The sequence below is a fragment of the Xiphophorus hellerii genome, chromosome 19, assembly GCF_003331165.1.
Source record: "Xiphophorus hellerii strain 12219 chromosome 19, Xiphophorus_hellerii-4.1, whole genome shotgun sequence".
NCBI classification, from domain to species: domain Eukaryota; kingdom Metazoa; phylum Chordata; class Actinopteri; order Cyprinodontiformes; family Poeciliidae; genus Xiphophorus; species Xiphophorus hellerii.
In genome coordinates this window covers 26,146,239-26,166,319 of record NC_045690.1, presented here as the reverse complement: position 1 = coordinate 26,166,319, position 20,081 = coordinate 26,146,239, and the positions used below count along the sequence as shown (strand labels likewise).

The 20,081-nt window shown below is 41.9% G+C and overlaps 1 protein-coding gene across 1 annotated transcript; it reads right to left on the bottom strand.

Moving 5' to 3' along the window:
- Positions 1-2,330: 2,330 nt before the first annotated feature.
- traf3 (TNF receptor-associated factor 3) lies at positions 2,331-18,066 on the bottom strand. The gene is made up of 14 exons (XM_032547717.1): positions 17,772-18,066; positions 11,479-11,638; positions 11,230-11,395; positions 10,419-10,470; positions 10,205-10,309; positions 9,946-10,110; positions 8,638-8,718; positions 7,564-7,638; positions 7,347-7,439; positions 7,121-7,261; positions 5,842-6,016; positions 5,408-5,751; positions 3,509-3,700; positions 2,331-3,410 (listed from the first exon to the last, which is right to left on the bottom strand). The coding sequence occupies exons 2-14, from the start codon at positions 11,624-11,626 to the stop codon at positions 3,375-3,377; spliced, it is 1,773 nt and encodes a 590-aa protein (XP_032403608.1). The 5' UTR covers positions 11,627-11,638; positions 17,772-18,066; the 3' UTR covers positions 2,331-3,374.
- Between the last annotated feature and the right edge of the window lie 2,015 nt (positions 18,067-20,081).

Genomic DNA, 20,081 nt, shown 5'->3' with positions numbered 1-20,081 from the left:
TGGGGTATTTTCAAGAAATGATTAGAGAAAATGATTTTTTTAGGGAGCAGCCAGGTGATTTGTTATATTCTATGCTTTTTTTGAGGCTCTACTGGCATTTGTCGGAAAGTGAAATGACAGGAATGTTGGTTATGAGAGAGGGGAAAGGTCAGCCTGTGACGGCTGCTTCCAGGACTGAGGCCTCCGTACAGGGGTCGCGAGCTTTGTGCCTGCGTCACCACCGCGCCCCATATTCCAGAATTTTAAGTGTAAAATAAAAAAAATGTTTCTCATAGAAAATGTTCATCTCTGTGATGGAATTATCTCAACTTATGTTGGGTAATGAGTGACCTTACATACTAAGAAAATGGGAAGATATGCGGGAAATGATCCAAGATTGGGAATAAAATCCAGGACAACTGCATTGATGACTACGGCCTTTGCATAATCATCCCTTTGATCTGCATTTTTCTTCCATGTGCAGCCAGGTGCTTTATTATATTCTACAAAGAACCTTGTAGGATATAACAAGGTGCTCTCTGTCAGGACAGATTTGTCAAACTATCTGTCAGGACACAGGCCATTGAGGACTGGAGATGGACACCCAGGATTTCCAAGACTCCCATCAACTCTGACCATATTCTCTGTTTCTACCAGCTACTTTATCTATTGTTAACATTAACTATAATTCTGTGTTTCTTTAGTTTCCAGTAAAGCACTTTTGAATTACCGTGTACGAATGATGCTGCATGTATACACTTGCTTTGCCTTACTGAGGAAAACCTCAAGGCACACTGACCTGCATGTTTCAGATCAATGGTCTCAAACTGTCCAGTTAGAGACAGTCCTGTACATTTGAGTTAAATGGTGAAACTGCGTCTCAAGCATTTTCTACAGAGCTCTGCTAATGTAAGCTGAAGCAGAGAGACATCTAAAAGTTGCAGGAGATTGGCTTGAGGAAAACTAGGGTGTGAGACGCTTTTGCTATTTCTCAGCTTCTATACACCAGATTAAGATGATTACTGTTCATCAAACGCCTGTTAATCAGCCATCAATTGAAGTCAGGTGTGCTGAAGCAGGAAAACACCTAAAACAAGCACACCACCATCCTCCTCTGACCACCAGGAGGATGGTGGTGTGCCTGGAGGATCCGGGTTGGAACTATATTCACCAGTCCCTTCCAATACAATAAAAATGTGTAGAATAAATATTAAATTTCAACATTTTTGTCAACGAATATTTGCATCATAGCCTGTGACCCGTTTCTTTCAGCTGGGCGGGGTGCCAGGCAGGTGGCTGCTGTAAACAAACCAACGGGTGTGTGGTGGGCCATGGATAGCAAGAGAAAAATAGCCGAGGAGAGATTCTACAAGTTTTGGACCGAATCATTTGCATTCATTGCCAATGCAGAAGGATTACCTGAATGTTTGCTCTGTAGCGAGAAGTTGTCAAATAACAAAAAGAGTACCGTACTTTACACAGACCTTTTCTGATCATCAACACAGTTTAACATTAGCTGTTTCATTTTGATACTTTGATCCAATTAAAACATTTTCTCTTTCTGGTTTTGCGTTCCATTTTAAGTATATTAAGATAATGTCTGTGTCCATAATTTTTAGTTTCAAATTAACTTCTTAAATCAAACTCCATGGTTCTTCTGGACCTAATTTACACCAATTTCCACAGAATGCATTAAAAACCAACATGTACAATATCTGCCGATTTAAACCTAAAATATAAAACAATTCTTTGGAAACTAAACCTGACTGAATGTCACACTATACTGTTATAGTGACTCAGTTCTGCTGTTATTTATTCTTATTACAAGAGGGAGCTACTGGAGATGTTTGTTATAGAGTATTTTAAATAAATTATTTATTTCTATAGATATTTAATTTCCCTTAGGGATGAATAAAGTATTTTTGTATTTGAAAACATTTGAAGACTCAAAAGTATTTGAGTCTTCAAATATTTTGACGACTCAACATAAACTTTTGTTATCCAAAATAATTAATTTGATGATGCTAAGTACTTCTTCTGACACCACTAAGTGGTTTGGATCTTGTTCTAGATGTTTGGGATGTGTCAAAATGGGGGGGAAACAACTCTTTGTTCAGCAGTAAACAGATAAAAAGTTAGTGCTGGACCTGTGCTACCAGCCACCATGACATGCTCCATCCTCTCTCTGAGCCAGAACAAGTTAAGACGATCAGAGATTTCAATCTGTTTCACTGCAAAACAGAAAAACACCAGGGTGTTTTCAGAGGAAAGCCAGAAAATGAATGTTTTTAAAGTCCATCCTTAGTCCTCACTAACATGCATGTTTAACTGAAGTTCACACATGACAAAGATTGTTCTTCTGTTTTTTTTATTATTTTATTTTCACACTTCAACAAACATTAAAACTGTGCAAATGTATGGAGACGGTTGGATGAATTTTTGCCAACACTGGAAAAGTCACAGGAGCCACAGAGGAGGTCCAGCTGGAAGCTCCCGCAGGGACTCGGCTCCGTCTCTGGTCCCTGAAATTCTCTGGACTCCTTTGGACGGTTCTAGTTCTGGTTCAGCTCAGTGCTGATGCTGTGGACCCTTGTAGACATTTAGAGGGAGTGGCAGTCAGCCTGGACACTTTCCGCACTCTACAGAAATGCTTCACTGTTGAAGTTCAGTATTTTCTGCTGACGGGGTGTTTTCTTCCCCTACACAAAGTTCTACAGGCTGGCTCTGGACCGCAGCTCAAACCCAACTACCCTGTCAGTTTGATTGTATAAAAAAAAAATCCTCCAGCCAACCTGCTTCACCCAGACTCAGAGCCGCTGAGCCAGACGACACATCAGGAGGTCATGATGAAACATACTAGGCTGACTGAAAATAGTTAGTGAAAAAAAACAACTACTTTTTTAGGTTAGAATATTAGGTTAAAAAAAAAAAACTAGTGCTACTGTGACATCAGCTAGTTAGCCTGACAGAACCAGTCTGAATGAAGACCTCCTGTCACTTCACCACTCAGTTTATGGCACCGGTTCTGATCCAGTGGTGCTGGTCTGAACTGTAACTGTGGCACATTTCCCAGCATGACCCAGTAGGCAGGCATGAAACAGGAAGTCAGGCGCAGCGCGCGTCGGGGACGAGCGACCCAATGCCCTCACTGTGACGGGCACGTCGGTTCTGGGTAAGGTCACCGTGGTGACGTCGTAACAGATCAATTCACACACAACCAAGACACACACACAGCTCTGCAGTCCATATAGCAACCAGAAGACGAAGAGCGCTCTGATTGGCTGCTTCCTGTCCTCCAGCCTGACCGACCTCCAGCTCCACTGATCCTTCCCATTAGTCTTGGCGGTGCAGATCTTGCACTGATGAGGTGATGTTAGACGAAGAAGTTCCTAACATCATGGGTCAGGCAGGTCGGACGTATCCACGGTGACCTGCGGATCAACGGAATCAACACAAATACGTTCAGCGGCCAGTAATCATCCGTCACCTTGGCGAAGACACTGCAGGTTCAACAGAAGTGACGGCCCACCTTGATGAAGATGGTGTCATCTTTGATGTAGTTGCCCGTCTCCAGGACGCTCTGAGCCACGAACAGAGGGCAGCCGGAGGCGATGTTCATCTCGGCCGTGGGGCGTCTGAAGCTGCTGCTGTGCGGATCGGGCTTGAAGGCGTCGCCCAGGTGCTTCCTGGAAGGAGTCTGGTCCATCAGCATCAGAGTCACCTAGCACACACACACACACACACACACACACATTAAAGAGTGAGCTTACTCTGTAAACACACACATTACAGAAAGCTCACTGCGACTGCCGGACATCAACAGATGGTTAGCGATCTTTGGGAAATTCCACAGCTGTAGAAAAGTGCAACCTCCTCATCAGGGACATATATTGAACACAAATTGTGTTTACTTTAAAAAGCTGTCATAAAAAAAAATATATCTCGAGATGTGGAAAATATTTGTAAAGGAGTAAAAGAGAAATGCTATTCTTTATAGTTGGATTTAATTTGTACGCCTGTCCAACAAGGAAGGGACTAAAGACAGGAGGGGGAAATGATACAGGGAACGGGCGCAAGACTGGATAACGGACACAAGTAAGTAAGAAAAGAAGAGAACAAGGAGAAAAAGTAGAAATGATGCAAGGAAGTAAGAAAGGACTGGCACAAAGAAACAAAGAAAAAAACAGCAAGGAGTCCAGCACAAGGAAGATACATTTTAGATTAAGGAATAAATGTTGGGAACACAAACATCTTTCTATTCTCATCCTTGGTGATAGTTAAATTCAGTGGTCCACACTTCCAGTAATGTGCTAATTTTTCATTTAGCACTTCAGCTAGCTTTGAGATAGTGTAGCGCACTTAGCTTCGCCTAAATGAATTGTTCCGTATAAATTATACCAATAAAGCACTAATTTACTAGGATGATTTTTTTTTTACTTTCAGTTGAATAAAGTTCTAAGTCTCGTTCTAAATATTGTGTTGAAGTTTTTATCAACTGTTACTATATTTATATTCATGCTCTTATTTTGAAGTGAGTGCAGCTGTTTTGTTTCCTCTCCTCACGTTCTCCCTCTCCCTCCTTCATAACTATTTAAAAAAAAACACACAGGAAAAATTATAATACACATACTGTATAGAACAAGAAATAAACATAAATACAATAATGTCAAAAATATATTTTTCACTCAAGTGTTGTAGTCTTTCGAGGCCAGATATAATTTGAATTCACGGTTTTTAGCATTAGCTCCTGCTAAATACTGTGTTAGTGTAGTGCTTTGGTACTAGTGGAACTAATATATAATCACTAAATAATTTTTACTTTTCCCACCACTGGTTAAATCAAATTTCTTGTTTGTCCAAAGTACACAGACCGTTAGAGGGACCGGTTCTGGCTGGAACCTGCAGTATCTCCTCTAATGTTCCTAATGTCCGGGCAGGAATAACCTGAACCACAAACTGGCACGCAAAGTTTTAAAATTTTGACTACAGTAAAGACAGTTACATCTTCAATTTTTCCCCAAAGAAGAAAAAATGGATTTTTCTGTTTTTTTGTTTTGAATCAGCTAAACTTGGTTTCAGATTTTGACAAATTTTGCAACCAGAACAAAATCTCTGATGGTGCAGCTGTACAAACCAGACCTGTTGATACTGAGAACTGTAGACAAAAAAAAAAAATCTAGTCTACAGAGAATCACAATTGCTAGCCCTGGGAATGAAACCTTATAGAATTGTTTCAAATAAATATTCTTCAGTCACATCATTTAAACAGAATCTCCAGACCGTTTGAATAGAAAAATTGGTCTCTTAATCCAAAATCACTTCTGAATCAAATTGTGACCCAGAAACAAATCAAACTGCTACACACTGAAAGACTTCCATCTCTAGTAGACCTGCATATTAAAAACAACATAGAGAATACAGACAGTACCTTCTGCTTGAAGGGCCAGGGCAGCAGGGCGTCGTACTCGCCCTTCATCACCACAAAGAACAGCGACAGGTGCGTCCCCTTGCCCATGCCGTCTCCATTTAGGTAAACCCGAGCGCACATCTTGTACCCGAAATATCCGGTATAAAACGGCTGTGAGTACAGCGACAGCGTCTTTCCTGCCACGGCTTCCTGTTTCCGTCTCTTGTAGTCCCGGATTTTCCAGATTAGAGTCCCATTGTAGCTAGCCGTCTCCAGTACCTGGAACCTCAGGTCCATGTCAGCCAACCGGATTTCATGGACGCTCAGCATGTCATCGTGCCGATTGAGCTGAGTTTCCAAGGACGCTGCAAAGAGAGAGGAAATATCTCCATCAAGTTCGGATTACCTGGTCAAAAACCTACAGCTAGCCACTGAAACCCGGCGCATCGACTAACCGAAGGTGTGAGTGGATCCGGATCCGCTCCGTCCACCCTGCTCCAAGGTGGCCAGCCGAGTCCGAACGTTGTCCACCGTTCCTCGTAAGGTTTCCACTTCTTCTCTTAGTCGACGCAGTGAACCGAGCTCTATCTCCAACGCCATCAGCGTCTCTGAATGCGAGCTCATCATTTTCTAGGGAAACACAGAGAGGCTCCGATGTTTCAGTTTGCAGGACACAGAAAGCCTCAACAACAAGACTCCTGGGCCATCCGATCCCAGTAAATGCTCAGGCACGCCCAACTGTTGCATTCAGCCCTACTGGCTTGAGATTCGCTGTCAGCAATATTTTATGTGATGTAATTATGTGTTTCATTGTCTGTGAAGTCTTCATGGTGACATGATTGTTGGTGATCTAAAAAACCTTGGGTTAATACGCTCAGAGAAAAGATTAGAGAAAAGTGGGATTAGGATTTCTGGGAAATGCCTCTCGAGAGAGAGCAAACCAGCTGTCAAACTGGCGAAGGATCCGGTCCACCCTCATCACCTCCTCTGAGCCTGCACTGCCTCAGCCCTGCAATAAACTCCTCCAGGATCTGCTTCCAGTTTAGAAGGCATTTTAAAGTCCCACCAATGCTTCCCAGGTTCTGTTAGTTGGCTTTAAGTTGCACAGGGTGAGTTGTGTTGGAAATGTATGCAGACGTAGAAGGAAGCAACTGGGGACGCACAGATCCACTTTTTTCACTTCTGATACCAATATCAGAGGTTTAGTATCGGATCGGTATATACGTACTAAAAAACAGCTGGATTTAATTCAAATGTTGTTTTTTTTTTTAAACGCAGACATAAATGTTCTGAATTACTCATTTATTTGCCAACTCTGAACCAGTACCAAACTGAAATCCACCAATAGCGTCACTAGCTGGTCAAATATGGAACAGCCAATGTAACAAATAATAAACTGACTAAAACAGGTTGACTGCTTTGGTCAAAATGTAGAAAATAAACTGTAACAAAACCATCTTTCAAATGGTTCAATTATAAATTCTAAACATAATGTAAAAATAAATAATAAAGCTTGACATAACTCAAACTACAAAGCATAGAATTAGACTGAATAGATCTACCCTTATGGATAGGGCACATCGTCAGTCATACCCAATCTAGAATTTTTCTCCAATATCAGGACCGATACAGATATTGACGTGGGATCGGTACATCTCTAGTAGCTACCAAGGTTGCCTTGATGTAGTGACCCTAAATATGAAAAAGGGCTCATCTTACCCCGTCCTCCCCTACCTGCAGATTGGCCAGCTTCTGCTCCATCTGCCGGTTCTTTTCCCGCAGCTCTTCATTCTGGCTCTCCAGCTCCGACAGTCGGCTGTTGAGAGCAGGAAGCACCTTGCACCGCTCCATTAGCTCTTCCTTTACGTTGTCCACCTTTAACCACAAACGCTCTTCAGTCAAACCTTACTCAATCCACTCAATCTGGCCTTGATTGCCCCCATTTAGTTGCTATGGTTACCTTGTTCTCCAACAAGCAGTTCCCTTTGACCATCATTCTTAGATGCTCGGCTACGAAGGTGGAGTCATGCTGCCTCATTTCTTGATTTAAGCCCTACGGCACAGGAAACACGGCGCATGAAGCATACGCAACAAGCTGATAGAAAACGCTCACGCAAGAGATCAATGCTGGAAGAATAATGGCGAGAGAAGAAGAAGAGAACATGAGGAGGAGTCACCTTGAAGGTGCAGCCGTAGCGGTGGAACTGACAGCTGACCTGGGCTTTGGGACAGTCGTGCTGGTGGCTGGTCAGCTGAAACACAAACATTCAATCAACCAATGGATCCCTTCAAAACTAGCTGTGGTTCCAATTTTGCACAATTTGACCTTAAAATTGTGCAAAATTGGAATTACAAAAAAATAAATAAAAAATTTGGCTTACCGAAAACACAATTTCGAAAATGAAGATAAAAAATTTTTGCGCTAAATGAGGCGGTTTTTCAGCTGCATTTTCACTGCTGGTGGAAAAGACACAGATGATGACAGGAAGTAGTTGGAGGATGACGGTGTCCCGTGTTTTTAAATGACTTGTTGCATAAACAAATTTAGTCATATGTGATTTTTTAAAAGGTTTTTTTTTGCTCTAGTGACCTTTCTTTGTAAGTGATAAGACAAGAAAGTAGGTGAAGAGAGAGAGGGAAGACACGCGGCAAAGGTCACCAGGCCGGGAATCAAACTTGCAATGGCCGCGACGAGTACCAAGGCCTCCCCATGTGGGCTGCACCCAACCCCTGCGCCACCGCAGCACCACATTCATGTGTGATTTTAAATGATAAAAATTCTTTTTTGGGCGTTTTGGAGAAATTGTAGACGCCAATTTTACAGAAGAGTTATGGATTCAACAGGTTTAAATGACACACAAATTTTGATGAACTGTGTGATGCTGTGAGAGCTCTGGTGGAGTCAGCTGCACCCCGTTCAAATAAAACCAAAAAACAAACCGTCATCATCCTGCTACCACTTCCCGTTGTCATCTTTGTTATTTCCGCCAGTAGTAACATCTGTTTATCGATCATGTGGCTTGTGTGATGCGAAAAAAGTGTTTCGATTGCAGTTTAGCAAAATTCATTTATCTTGATGCAGCTGAAAAACCAAAGCAAAGACTTTATCAAAAAACACGAGTTTTTTCAAAGTTTGAATGTTTCCATTAAGAAAATTTGTTTTTCGTAATTTCAATTAGCGCAATTTTATGGTTGATGAAAACGCAGCCACAGTATGCTGCTGCAAGAGGGCAGCAGAGAGGCTTCAGTACCTCACTCCGGGGCAGGGAAGAGAAGGAGCAGTGGTTGGGACAGGACACAGGGAACGATGGACACACAGTCTCTTTGTGTTTCTGAAAAACAGTTTCATAAAACATTTTAATGCAGCCGGTCCTACAGCACAGCAGCAGCTGACAGAGCTCTATTATTATTTACATTCTTCAAGAATGTTTACAAATAAAATCTGAAAAGTGTGGTCTGCATTTCTAGTCAGCTCCCTTTATTTTCTGACAGCCATATAATGTGACACACCATGACAAAAGTAGAAACAAGTCACCACAACAAAAACAGAAAAAAAAACAAAGAAAATCTGCCAGTTTTTGAGAAAATAATAAGTTTTGTTCTTTTTCATTTTCGTTTTTTTTTGCAAAATACACGAGCTGAAGTCGTGAAGAACTCGCCCCGTGCTTAAACAGCAGCTTCAGAAGATTTAAAAGAGTAAGTTTGTTTGCAGAGTGATTGAGATGTTTCGGGGTGTGGAGGAAGCTCACAGCTGATTAACATGCCGGCCTTTATTGGCTGTAGTCACAGGCTTTTGTTATTTGTTTCGGCCAATTAGGTGAAAGTCTGAAAGGAACACATGGCTACTAAACATCACCAATCACCCACGGCAGTAAAAAAAGAAACTCCAGGTCTGTGTTCAGAACCCAAAAAGCCCCCGACAGGGGCTGAACATACAGCTAGAGCACAACTAGATCAAAGCATATTTACTGTATGTCTTAAAAATGACCTAGTCAAAGTCCAGGTATATATACTACTAGGAATCTGCAAGACTTGAAAGTTACTGTTCACAGATCTAGTCCATCTGGGATGATTCTGCTAAAATTAATGGACAACAATTTTCATTCCTACATGGCCACAGCTGACGTCAGATTATTTGTTGACAAAAAACAAACAAACACATGAATATGTTTCGTTAAACTTCACAATTAAGCTATTAAGAACCTGTCCAACTTCAGTTCCTATCTATGGTCACACTACGGCGCTACTCTGGTTTAACATTTCATTTAACTTCCAGCAGTTTAACTACAGAAAATGTTCTTACAGAATTTAAAGCAATATGTTCAAGTTTAGAATTAGACTGACTAGATCTGCCCTTTTGGATCAGGCACATTGTCACCGATACCTGGTCTACAGTCTTTTTAAATATCGGGGCCAATACAGATATTGATATCGGATCGCTGCATCTCATGACCACTGAAGCAGAGCGGCGCTTCCTGATCTCACCTCAGACCACATCGCCTAACGACTACTGCGTAACGACAGCCACACTTCTGACCAGTTTAAAACGCCTTGCTTACCTGTAGGTCAGTTAAAGGCATCTTGGTCATGCAAAATTCACAAGTGCTCTCTCTGTGTTTACATTTCCACGCTAGGTGCTCGGGAATCTCCTTCCTCATCATCCTCTCTTTACATTTCCCCAGCGGACAGGGAACCTCGAAGAACGGACACACATTCAGGTGGTCCTGGAGACAGAGAGGCGGGACAGGCCGTGTGTACAACACATACTGCACCATCGGTCCAACGGCACGGTGGAACCGTAACGGAGTGTGTGCTCACAGGTATCTGCTGCAGACTCATTTGCTCCTGACAGCCGTTAGCTTTACTCCGACAGAAGACCTTCAGCGCCATAATCTCTCGATGGCAACATACGTCTCTAAAGATCTGAAAGCAATAAAAAAAATTTTTTTTAAAAAGACAAGCGTTAAGGAACCCTCTTCTGATCAGCTGGTCGTGATGACATGACTCTGCTGAGCCTGGCTTTTCAGCTCACCTTGTCTTTGAACAGGGGCTCCCTGTCAGCCGGACACACTGGGTTTGAGTGACTGCAGGAAGGGAGAGGACAACGTTAAATCCCACTGGAACCGGCAGGGAGGCTGGAGGTGGAGGTGCCGACCCCCAGCTGTCTGTCTGTCTTATGAATCAGTCGAGTTCAATGTCGACTAAATGACCGAAGGATGTAGGTTTGAAGGGGCAGTGTTTATGTTTTTCAGGCACATAGTGCTATTTTATAACACAATCTAGTAACCATGTTACCGTCAGTTGTTATAAAAATTCTGCATACATCACATATGACTTAAGAAATTTGACTTCGAAATTTAACGCTTGGAAATTGGGTGTCTGTCTCTTTAAAAACTTCGCCTTCAGGAAGTCAACACAACATGGCTCCTCTATTAACCCTTTAACAACGTTTTTACCAGCACTGCACTGAGAAGTAGCTCCTCTAATGAGCTCAGCAGTTGCTCAGTTCCACCAGGTGTTTGCAAATTGCTGCTGGCTAGTCTGCAGGAGTTCCAGGGGAGAGTTGCTCTGTGCAGTGGAAGCTTTGAAGCTTGGAAGCCGCAGCTCTGAGGAGGAGCTTCGACCTCGAAGGCGGAGCTAGGTCCACTCAGGCATTTTGAACAGCTGAACGGTTGCCATGGAAATTAAAGGATTTCTCAAATAATGCGTGATAGAATCAAAGCAACACTCCAGGTGTGTTTTTGATGGGAGGATAACACAATTACATGATGGAAAGTTCAAACAGGTTTATTTTACATAACACTGCCCCTTTAATTTTCTGAACAACAATCTGCACTGCTCACCTGAGGATGTCATTGATGCAGCTCTGACAGAAGCGGTGTCCACACTCAGTCTGGCGGGGCTCACACAGGACCCGCCTGCACGCCTCGCAGCAGTATTTGGCCTCTGGCTTCTCAACGAACACATCTCGAAATCCTCCATGAAGAGGCTGGAACCCTGCAGGAGCACCTGAACACACAGAGAGAGAGAGAGGAGGATTAAAACCAGACCAACACCAGACCACGCCACTACAGGGCTTCTGACAGACTCACTTGGTTGAGGAGTGAGATCGCATGGAGGCCAGGGATTGGTTGAGCGGTGGGAGGGTGGTGTGATTGGGAGGGGAGCAACAAGTGAAGGTGCCACCTGCTGGAGGGGTATCTGTACTTCCCTCCCATTAGCACTTCTCCCTGATGACATGACCTGAGGAGGCTTCACAGGCAAACACACCGACAGAAATATGGTTAATCAGCATGCTGGACTGAGGTTCAGCAAATCACCAAGGCAACACGTTACATGTTTGCATGTACTGAAAATATGTGTTTTCTATCCTGTGTTATCCTGTACATGTGACTGGAAACTGATCACATAGTTAATCAGTCTTTGGTGTCACTAGTTACAAATAAAAATATATATATTCCATGAGTTTTATGTATTAAACAAAGATTATGTCCACTATATTTGCTCCTGTAGATTATGTGCAGATTACTTTGAACACTGGGCTGGTAGGAGGGAGTAAAGAAACCACAACCAGGTACAAAATGACCACAAGAAGGGAACAGACAGACCAGAAGACAGGAATGAAGAGACCACAACCAGGTACAAAATGACCACATTTTGAATATGAAAAAACACCAACAAGGAAAAGAGACCACAGAAAGAGTACATGGAAGCCACAAACAGGGAATGAAAAGACCAAAAGAAGGGAACAAAGACATCATGGAAAGGGAATAAAGAGGCTGCAAACAGACCACAGACAGAGTGTGATGTGGAGAAAATAGTGAAGAAACAAAGTGACCCAATTTGTGCAGAGACACCCAGAGACGTTGAAGGGACTAATACCATGTTTACCTCCAGACTCTCACCTTCACCTAACAACCTCCTCTCTGTGTGAAGGTGTCTGAGGGAAGAAGGGCACTATGGGAAATAAACCCCATGAAGCTGCAGGCATTGACGGGGGTTTGGTCAGGTTCTAAAGCATTGTGCCCATCAGCTCTCTGTTCACAGATATGTTCCACATCTCAAAGTGTTTTACCTTCCCAGTGCTGAAGCCCCAGACAGTCCCCTGACCAAATGACTACTGGCCACTCACTGCAGCAGTAATGAAGTGCTCTGAGAGGCTGGTGATGTCCACTGGCACTGCAATAGACTCTCACCAGGATGCCTAAAGCCAGAACCACAACCGCTGTTACCGAACTGTGACTCATCAGTCGCTCTTTCACCTGAAAAACTGGGTGAGGTTGCCGTTTTGGAGCTCCGGCTCCACCTTTATCACAATCCTCCCACAAACACTGGTGAACCAAACCCTTCAGCCTCTAACTGGAAATTAGACTTCCTGACCCGACAGACCACGGATTGCAAAGATTAACAACTCCCCAACCTCACCCATCAACCTCATCACTGGGTTTCCTCACTGCTCTATGCACTGCTGACACATGACCACCAAACCCACCATGGTGGCAGTGAAGCCTGCAGATGACACAGCAGTATTAATGGGAGGAAGGAGTACGCAGAGAGGCAGGAAGTGGATGAAGGCTAATCAACAGCTATACTTTCTAAGTAGGTTAAAAAAAAAACAAAGATTGGGGTTGGAGTCTAACACACTGAACTCCTTCTACAGGTGTTCAACTGCAGCGCAGTGCGGTACTACAGCTGCACAGCAGCAGAGCAACAGGATGGAGGGGAAGTCTACTCAGAGCAGGGATGTCAAACTCCAGTCCTCAAGGGCCGCAGTCCTGCAACTTTTAGATGTGCCTCTGCTGCACCATACCTGAACAGAATAATTAGGTCATTAGCAAGGCTGGGAGAACTGATCTACACAAGGAGGAGGTAATTAGGCCATTTCATTCCAGTGTTTTGTACTTGTGGCTCATCTAAAAACTGCAGGACTGCGACACTTCAGGACTGGAGTTTGACACCTGTGACTCAGAGGAAAGATCCACAAAACTGCCAATCTTTCTTTAATGTGCTTTATAATGCAAATTTTAATTTATCGCTGAATAGTTAATAATAGTTATTATTTTTATAGTAGCACCTGAGACTGGTGTGAATGTGAATGGCAATACACATGGACATATGTAGGTAGTATTTTAACTAACTGTGGACCTTTATGTGTTTTTTTGAAAGATGTAATGTTGCATGATTAGACCGGTTACGATAAAAAAATAAAAAAATAAATTAAATTAAAATAAAACATTTCTGGATGATAAATTGTCCCAGAAATTATTGCTGTAAACAATAATATTGTTGTTTTCAGACCATTTTTCAAGTAACATATTCATAATAACATAGTGATACAAGTTTATCCTCTCAATAACTAATAAACATTCATCTTGTACAGAACACTCCACACTGGAAGTAGAAAAGATTTTAAATATGCAAAATAAACATGACAACCATAAACACTAAATAAAAAAGGAAAGTCAAATCCAACACAATCAAAACCATAAATAAAATGGATCATCAAGTCTCTGTAGACAAAACTGCCCTTCAAAAAATATCAGAATGTTTTCCTTATTTTTACAGTTCTTATTTTTAAGACATATAGGAGAATAAATAACACTGAAGGGCAACTCCTTTTCAAATAAATAAGTTACCGACACGCGTATACAAAATGTACATACATATTTGAATTGTGAAAGTGAATATGTTTGAAACATATGAATAGACCAAACTTGAAATCATCAAGCTTGTTTTAGTTTATCATGTGATTAACTGATCAATTGCTTATTGTGACAGGGTTAATCATGCTAGCTCCATTGTGGTTTGCTCCCCGTTTGGGGCGTTTTGTTCTTATGAAATAAGAGATTACGGCCCCTGATCAAAACCAAAGTCATATAACCACCGTTCCTCACAGCAGACTGTGACCAGATGGTGACAGATCACTTCAAGTGTGCATGAAGAGACATGAAAGACTGTAAGGCAGACATGCAGGTGACGACCAGTGTGCCACAGGACAACACCGTTTCTCTTTCTGTTGCTTTTTTATTTTCCTTTTTTTGTTGTTGTTGTTGTTTTTTTAAATATCTGAACTTTCAAACAAAGCGGGGGTTTTTTTCTTTTTTGTGTGTGTGTGTAAAAATCTACAAACCATCAGTAACTTAATTTGTTCTTACCATAAATGTCCCAGTTCAGATAAATGTTCAAGAAAAGTACAGAACAGTAAGGGTGTGTGCAAGCAAGTACCATTGAACTCTATAAAACAGACACACACACACACACACACACACACACACACACACATGCGCGTATACAAACAGTGCACCCTTCCTGTCAGGGCTGAACTGTGGGGATGTTAGGGGCTTTTCCATTGATTCCATTAGCAACACAAGCACATTCTATCTCTGTGTGCGTGACACAGTGGCAGAATGAAACTCCAAAATGACCAAAGAAAAGCCTTGAATATTCCTGAGTGTTTCTGGGAGGATTTTTCACAGAGAGGTTGTGCAATGATTGTTGCCACTAAAAAAATGTGCGTTTCGTATTAAGAAATTCATTCAAGGGAACGCTGAGGAAGACTCTGTAAACTTTGCAGAGAGCAACAGAGTTTAGTTTAATCAGACACAACATCATGACTAAACACTCTGTTTGCAGAAAGAGAAAGTGGAACGGTTCCTCGGACGGGGTTTTCCTGAACTCAGATCAGCTGTTAAGAGTCACAAAAGAAAAGCATAGGTGTCTGAATTTGTTAATGAGAGCATCGGAGCGGGAACCAGGCCTGATGAGGCTGTCAACACAAGCAGATCAACCAATCGCATAAGTCGACCAGTTTGACTCACCCGTCCTTTCAGAAGTTAGAAAGTTAGAAACCTTAAAGATCTGGATGCTGAGCCAAACAAAGCTCCGAAACAACTCACAGCTCAGAGCAGTTATTAATGATACCTGGAGTCCAGAGATGATTTAAGAAACAAGTATCTGGAAATGCTATATCTGCTTTACTGGTTCAGATAAACATGAGCAAGTTGGGGCGTTATCTACCCCCTCCCCCCACAGTAAGGGCAAATAACATAAAGCAGTAGCAATAGAGACAAAAGGCACAAACAGCTCAACCATAAGGAACGTGTGTATCACGTTATGCACCGATCACATTTCAAATGGCCAATACCCAGTTACGTGTTTTTTTGTCAGGTTTCCTCCCAAAATCACTTTCTTCTTCCCCAAATCTATAACAAATAAAAGAGAGAAACATTTTCTGCAGCTTCTTCGTTCTAGTGCTGACGAAGAGAGAGAGAAGGTAATCCTCACTTATACAGAAAAGCAGGAGATATCAGCTTAGAATTTTATCAGGATTTTTTTTTTTTTGCAGTACTATTGTGATAGCGATGAAGCAATTTTTTTTATTTTTTTTTAAGCTAGCCATGTGGCTGTTACTGCTGCATGTTATAGCATTCATAACGCCACAAACACTAATAGTATTCTTGAAAAACATTCCTATTTGAAATGGTCTTCTTCAGGATGTCGCTTAACAGAAGTGTCATTTAAACCGCACATAGTGATTGTGTCCAATCATATTTTTACATTCACTGGTATTTATTGATGCTTTCGTGGAGCAAACAGTGGAGCAAATAGTAAAAATAACATTTTCGATGATACAGTCAGTTGGGTTTTTTTTTTTTATTAATTGAAATTTCTGGAGACAACTATAAATCAAAATTCTTATCATGATGAGAAAGTTTTCACGACAAACAATAAACGATTCAACAAGCGCCCACCCCTACAGCAAAGCATACGTTCCTTAACGTTAGCACACTGCGTTTGTAACCTGAAAATGGGGGGGGGGGGGGGGGGGGGGGGGGGGGTCTTAGTTTCGATGAGCTTAAAGAATCAGAATTACAGATCTTTCAGCATATCGCATCAGATCTCAGCCAAATCAAGGGAAAACTGTCTGTACTTCGAACATTTCCAAAAATCCACCAGGAGACTATGGCCACTGTTTATTATCTTCTGCTAAGAAAACATCCAGCATTTCTACAGTCCGTTTGATAGATCATTTATTAATCAGATGCCTGAATTTCTCCTAAAATTTAATAATTTATCTTTCATCCATCTGTCGTTCACTCATTCGTCCAGTCAGGTGTTTATGGGTTGTAATACAATGAGAGCGTTAGAACAATAGGTTGTTCTAACGCTTGTTCCAATAGATTAGGACAACATTATTCAATTTCCTGACGTTACCTGCCAATGATTGGAATTTTATCTCATAAGTCTGTATTCTGTTCCATCCATCTCAACACTCCCAGACCTGCTTGTGTTAACACCAGAAACCTGTCCAGCAGAGCCGATCCGTTCCTCCCGACGGATCGGAGTCGTTTCTCAACCAAACCTCCTAAAACTATTCAGTTCAGAAATGCACCGGTCAGGCCTTTCCTGGCCCATAATCGATATTTGTCATTGATCTGCCGATTCCGATTTTTCATCGTGAATGCCTTCACATAAGGAATGAAAACTTTCTGTCAAATCAAGCAAAAAAATAAAATAAAAAATGAAGGAATTACAAATGTGTCCTGCTGTTGGTTGATATGGTTATAGACTGAACATTGTGGCAGTTCTTTTTTTGTGTGAATTTAACAAATAAGAAAAACGAGAGAAAAAAATCCAAGGCTTTTGCTATTTCTCTGGAAAAAAAGCATAAATCGGTTAATCGACGGATTTATGGACGATTAACCGATCCGTCTCTAAAAAGACACGTCCTTCGCCCGTTGAGGAGCAGCAGATCACCTCAGCCTGCTGTCATCGGCTCCCTCTGTTCTCTGAAATGAAGCTGTGGAACATCCCTGATGTTTCTGGGAACAGTTCTGACTTCCAGTCCGTGACTCGCAGCAGGTGACATCTTATGACATCTCACCACTACGAACAGCCGCTCAACAAGCATGCGTTCATCACCCAATAACATGACCTTACAACGCTGACATCTGACCCAGGAGTCATCCTCTCTTCATCCGAGAAGCCTCCACACACACAGAGAGACACACAGTCCAACAGGAAGAATAAATGAAAATCGCCAGCAGGAGACGATCCTTCGCTGGCCCCTCGCCGCATCGCGGTGTTTCGGACACTCATCTCTCATATTACTGATGTATTTGTCAGTTAGAACCAGACAGCGGATGTAAACACACGGACTGCTAATGCTAGCGAGTGCCTAGCTTCTTTAGCGTCGCCGCTGTTCTCGTTAATAAAAGGTCCATTTATCAAATCCATCAGAACACTCTCTCTCTGACACACACACACAGCCGTTGACTAGACTGATTATTACTGGTCCGCGAGCCTAAATGTCCCTCCACTCTTAGTGATGTACTGAATGTGTGTGTGTGTCTATGGGGGTGAGTGTGTGTGTGTGTGAACTCACATCAGTCTCCTCGGCAGGCTACAGCTCGGCGGATTCACTGCGGATTCAAACCGTTGCCGTTCCGCTGACGCTGCCGTGGAGCCTCCGGGCTTCAGGCGGACTCCTCATGGTCCAGTTCCGCTCGGCACCTCTCTGGGTTCGGTCTGTACTGTCAGTCCCGGAGAGAGAAGTTACTGGGTCCACCTCAGTGAGCCAGCAGGGAGGCCTGGGCTGATCACACTGGAAACCCCCTCCGCTGCTTCCGCTCAGGAAATCCCCCAGTTGCCCGACGAGGAGCATACCGTCAGGGGGCGCAGCTTTCCCGGAGGCTCCAGGGAGAGAAACAAGACTGTACCACAGGGGGCGCTGTTTCTCATTTTCAAAACGAAACGCTTCTTGTTAGAGACCGTGCAGCACAAGTCAATAGTCTAAATGCCGTCTGTGTGTAAATAATGATCTAGCACATATATGTAATATATTTAAAGGAACCTTGAAGCAACAAATTAAAGAAATTATGAAAACAAACATAAACAAATGTAATACTGGGGCAAATCAAATTCTACCGATTTTTTTTTTATTTTAACTAGTTTTGATAGCCTTCACCTTTAGATCTTATTACGCTTACATTCTATTAAAATAAATAAAATGATGTAATCTATTTTTTATATTATCAAATGCCAACACAGTCTTAAACTAAACTCATAAATGACATTCTTGACTATTTTAAACTGGTTTTGCTCTTGAATAATTCCATGTACATTTTCAAACCTGATCAAAACTCCTCCAAGGTCTGCTCTGCTCACTTTTAAAAATGCTATAGTAAAATAACAGACTTTTTTTAAAAATTAAATTGATCAATACTGTATAAAACAAAAAGATGCCTTTTAATACATGCACTGCATAAAAAGACATTTTTCCTAACTGCTGTGAAATCAGATACAAATCATTTTCTGTTGTAAATCAGTAAGGATTAGCAAAAAAACATTTCTCCTTGCTAAATACCAGAATAATGAAGGGTTTGTTTCTGAAAGATGCACATATTTCTTTGGTATTTAGACGTAATTGTGTTTAAAACTGAATAAGGTGAGGAAATGTTTCAGGTTTTCTTTCACAGTCTTATTCCTCCTGGTGGGACTGGTCAGGTTTAAAGGCTGACTTGCTCACACACACATTTTCAGCTCTGATCACAAATTTTCTATGAAACTAAGATCAGGACTTTATTATGGTCACTCCAGAACATTGGCATTGTTGTTCTTGAGGTAATGGTTTATTTAGAACATCTTATAAGCTTTCCTTCTATTTGTGAAGTGCACCAGGCCCTTTTGCTGCAATAGACCAAAACAACATGATCCTGCCACCCCAATATTTCTCCATTGAAATGTTCTCAGGCTTGCAGACATCCCCCCCGTTTTTCTCCAAATGTAACAATGGTGGATATGGCCAAGCAGCTCAACTGAGGTTTCAACAGACCTCAAGACGTGTCTCCAAAATGTAGTTTATTTCAAAGTGTAATTTGGTTTTTGATATTGCTTTAGGAGTAATGGCTTCTTCCTCTCTGAGTGGCCTTAGAGCTCCTGTCTGGTACGTCGGAAACAGAAAGACTGAGACAAAACTGACAGATATATGTCTTTAATCATCCTCTCTGAAGAAGACACCATAGATACAAACACAGTTACTATGGAATTATAGAAAACATGTGAACTACAGATAAATCTGAAATGTCAAAACATACCTGAAACTGTTCAAACCATTTTATGCAAGTGTAGACATTGCAGCGTCATCCCGCTCAGGAAGGAGACCAGTTCAGTTTCGCAGAGACGAGCAGGTTTTGGTCCAAAATGTGAGACTTGACGATGTACATGTGCCTTTTTATTCTGTGTATATAAACTTCTGCTTTCAACTGTTAGTGTATTCTAGGAAATGTTTCTATATTTAGATACCAGACCTAAATTTAGAGACTTAAAAACCAAGCTTATAACAATCATCTGCCTCTGGTACAGCAGCAGGCCAGGCGAGCCTTCATTGTGGAAATTAAGAGTCATTACATCAAAAACCCACACAATGTCATATGACTGCTGTGGGAGATTCAGCAGACTGGGGTTTTTTATGTCATAAATTGTGGATTAAGTTTTATGAAGAATTTTCCGGTGAACTGCAGAGATTTATGTATTTGTGGGTTGTGATGGCAACATATCACAGTCACCTCGTGGTCAACTGAAACTCACTGATCTGGATTCTGTATGAATGGAACTGGCCTGGTGTCATTAAATTAAAAGAATCTGATTTACTGGATTATAATGACGGGGACTGAGTTGAGCTGGACCGGTGCCA

Excerpts from the sequence above, each read along its gene's own strand:
- traf3 (XM_032547717.1), bottom strand. The coding sequence starts at position 11,626 with ATGTCATCAGGGAGAAGTGCTAATGGGAGGGAAGTACAGATACCCCTC. Across the intron at positions 11,396-11,478 it reads CGATCTCACTCCTCAACCAA|GTGCTCCTGCAGGGTTCCAG; the intron begins GTGAGTCTGTCA and ends CTGTGTGTTCAG. Across the intron at positions 7,262-7,346 it reads ACTGCTTGTTGGAGAACAAG|GTGGACAACGTAAAGGAAGA; the intron begins GTAACCATAGCA and ends TTGTGGTTAAAG.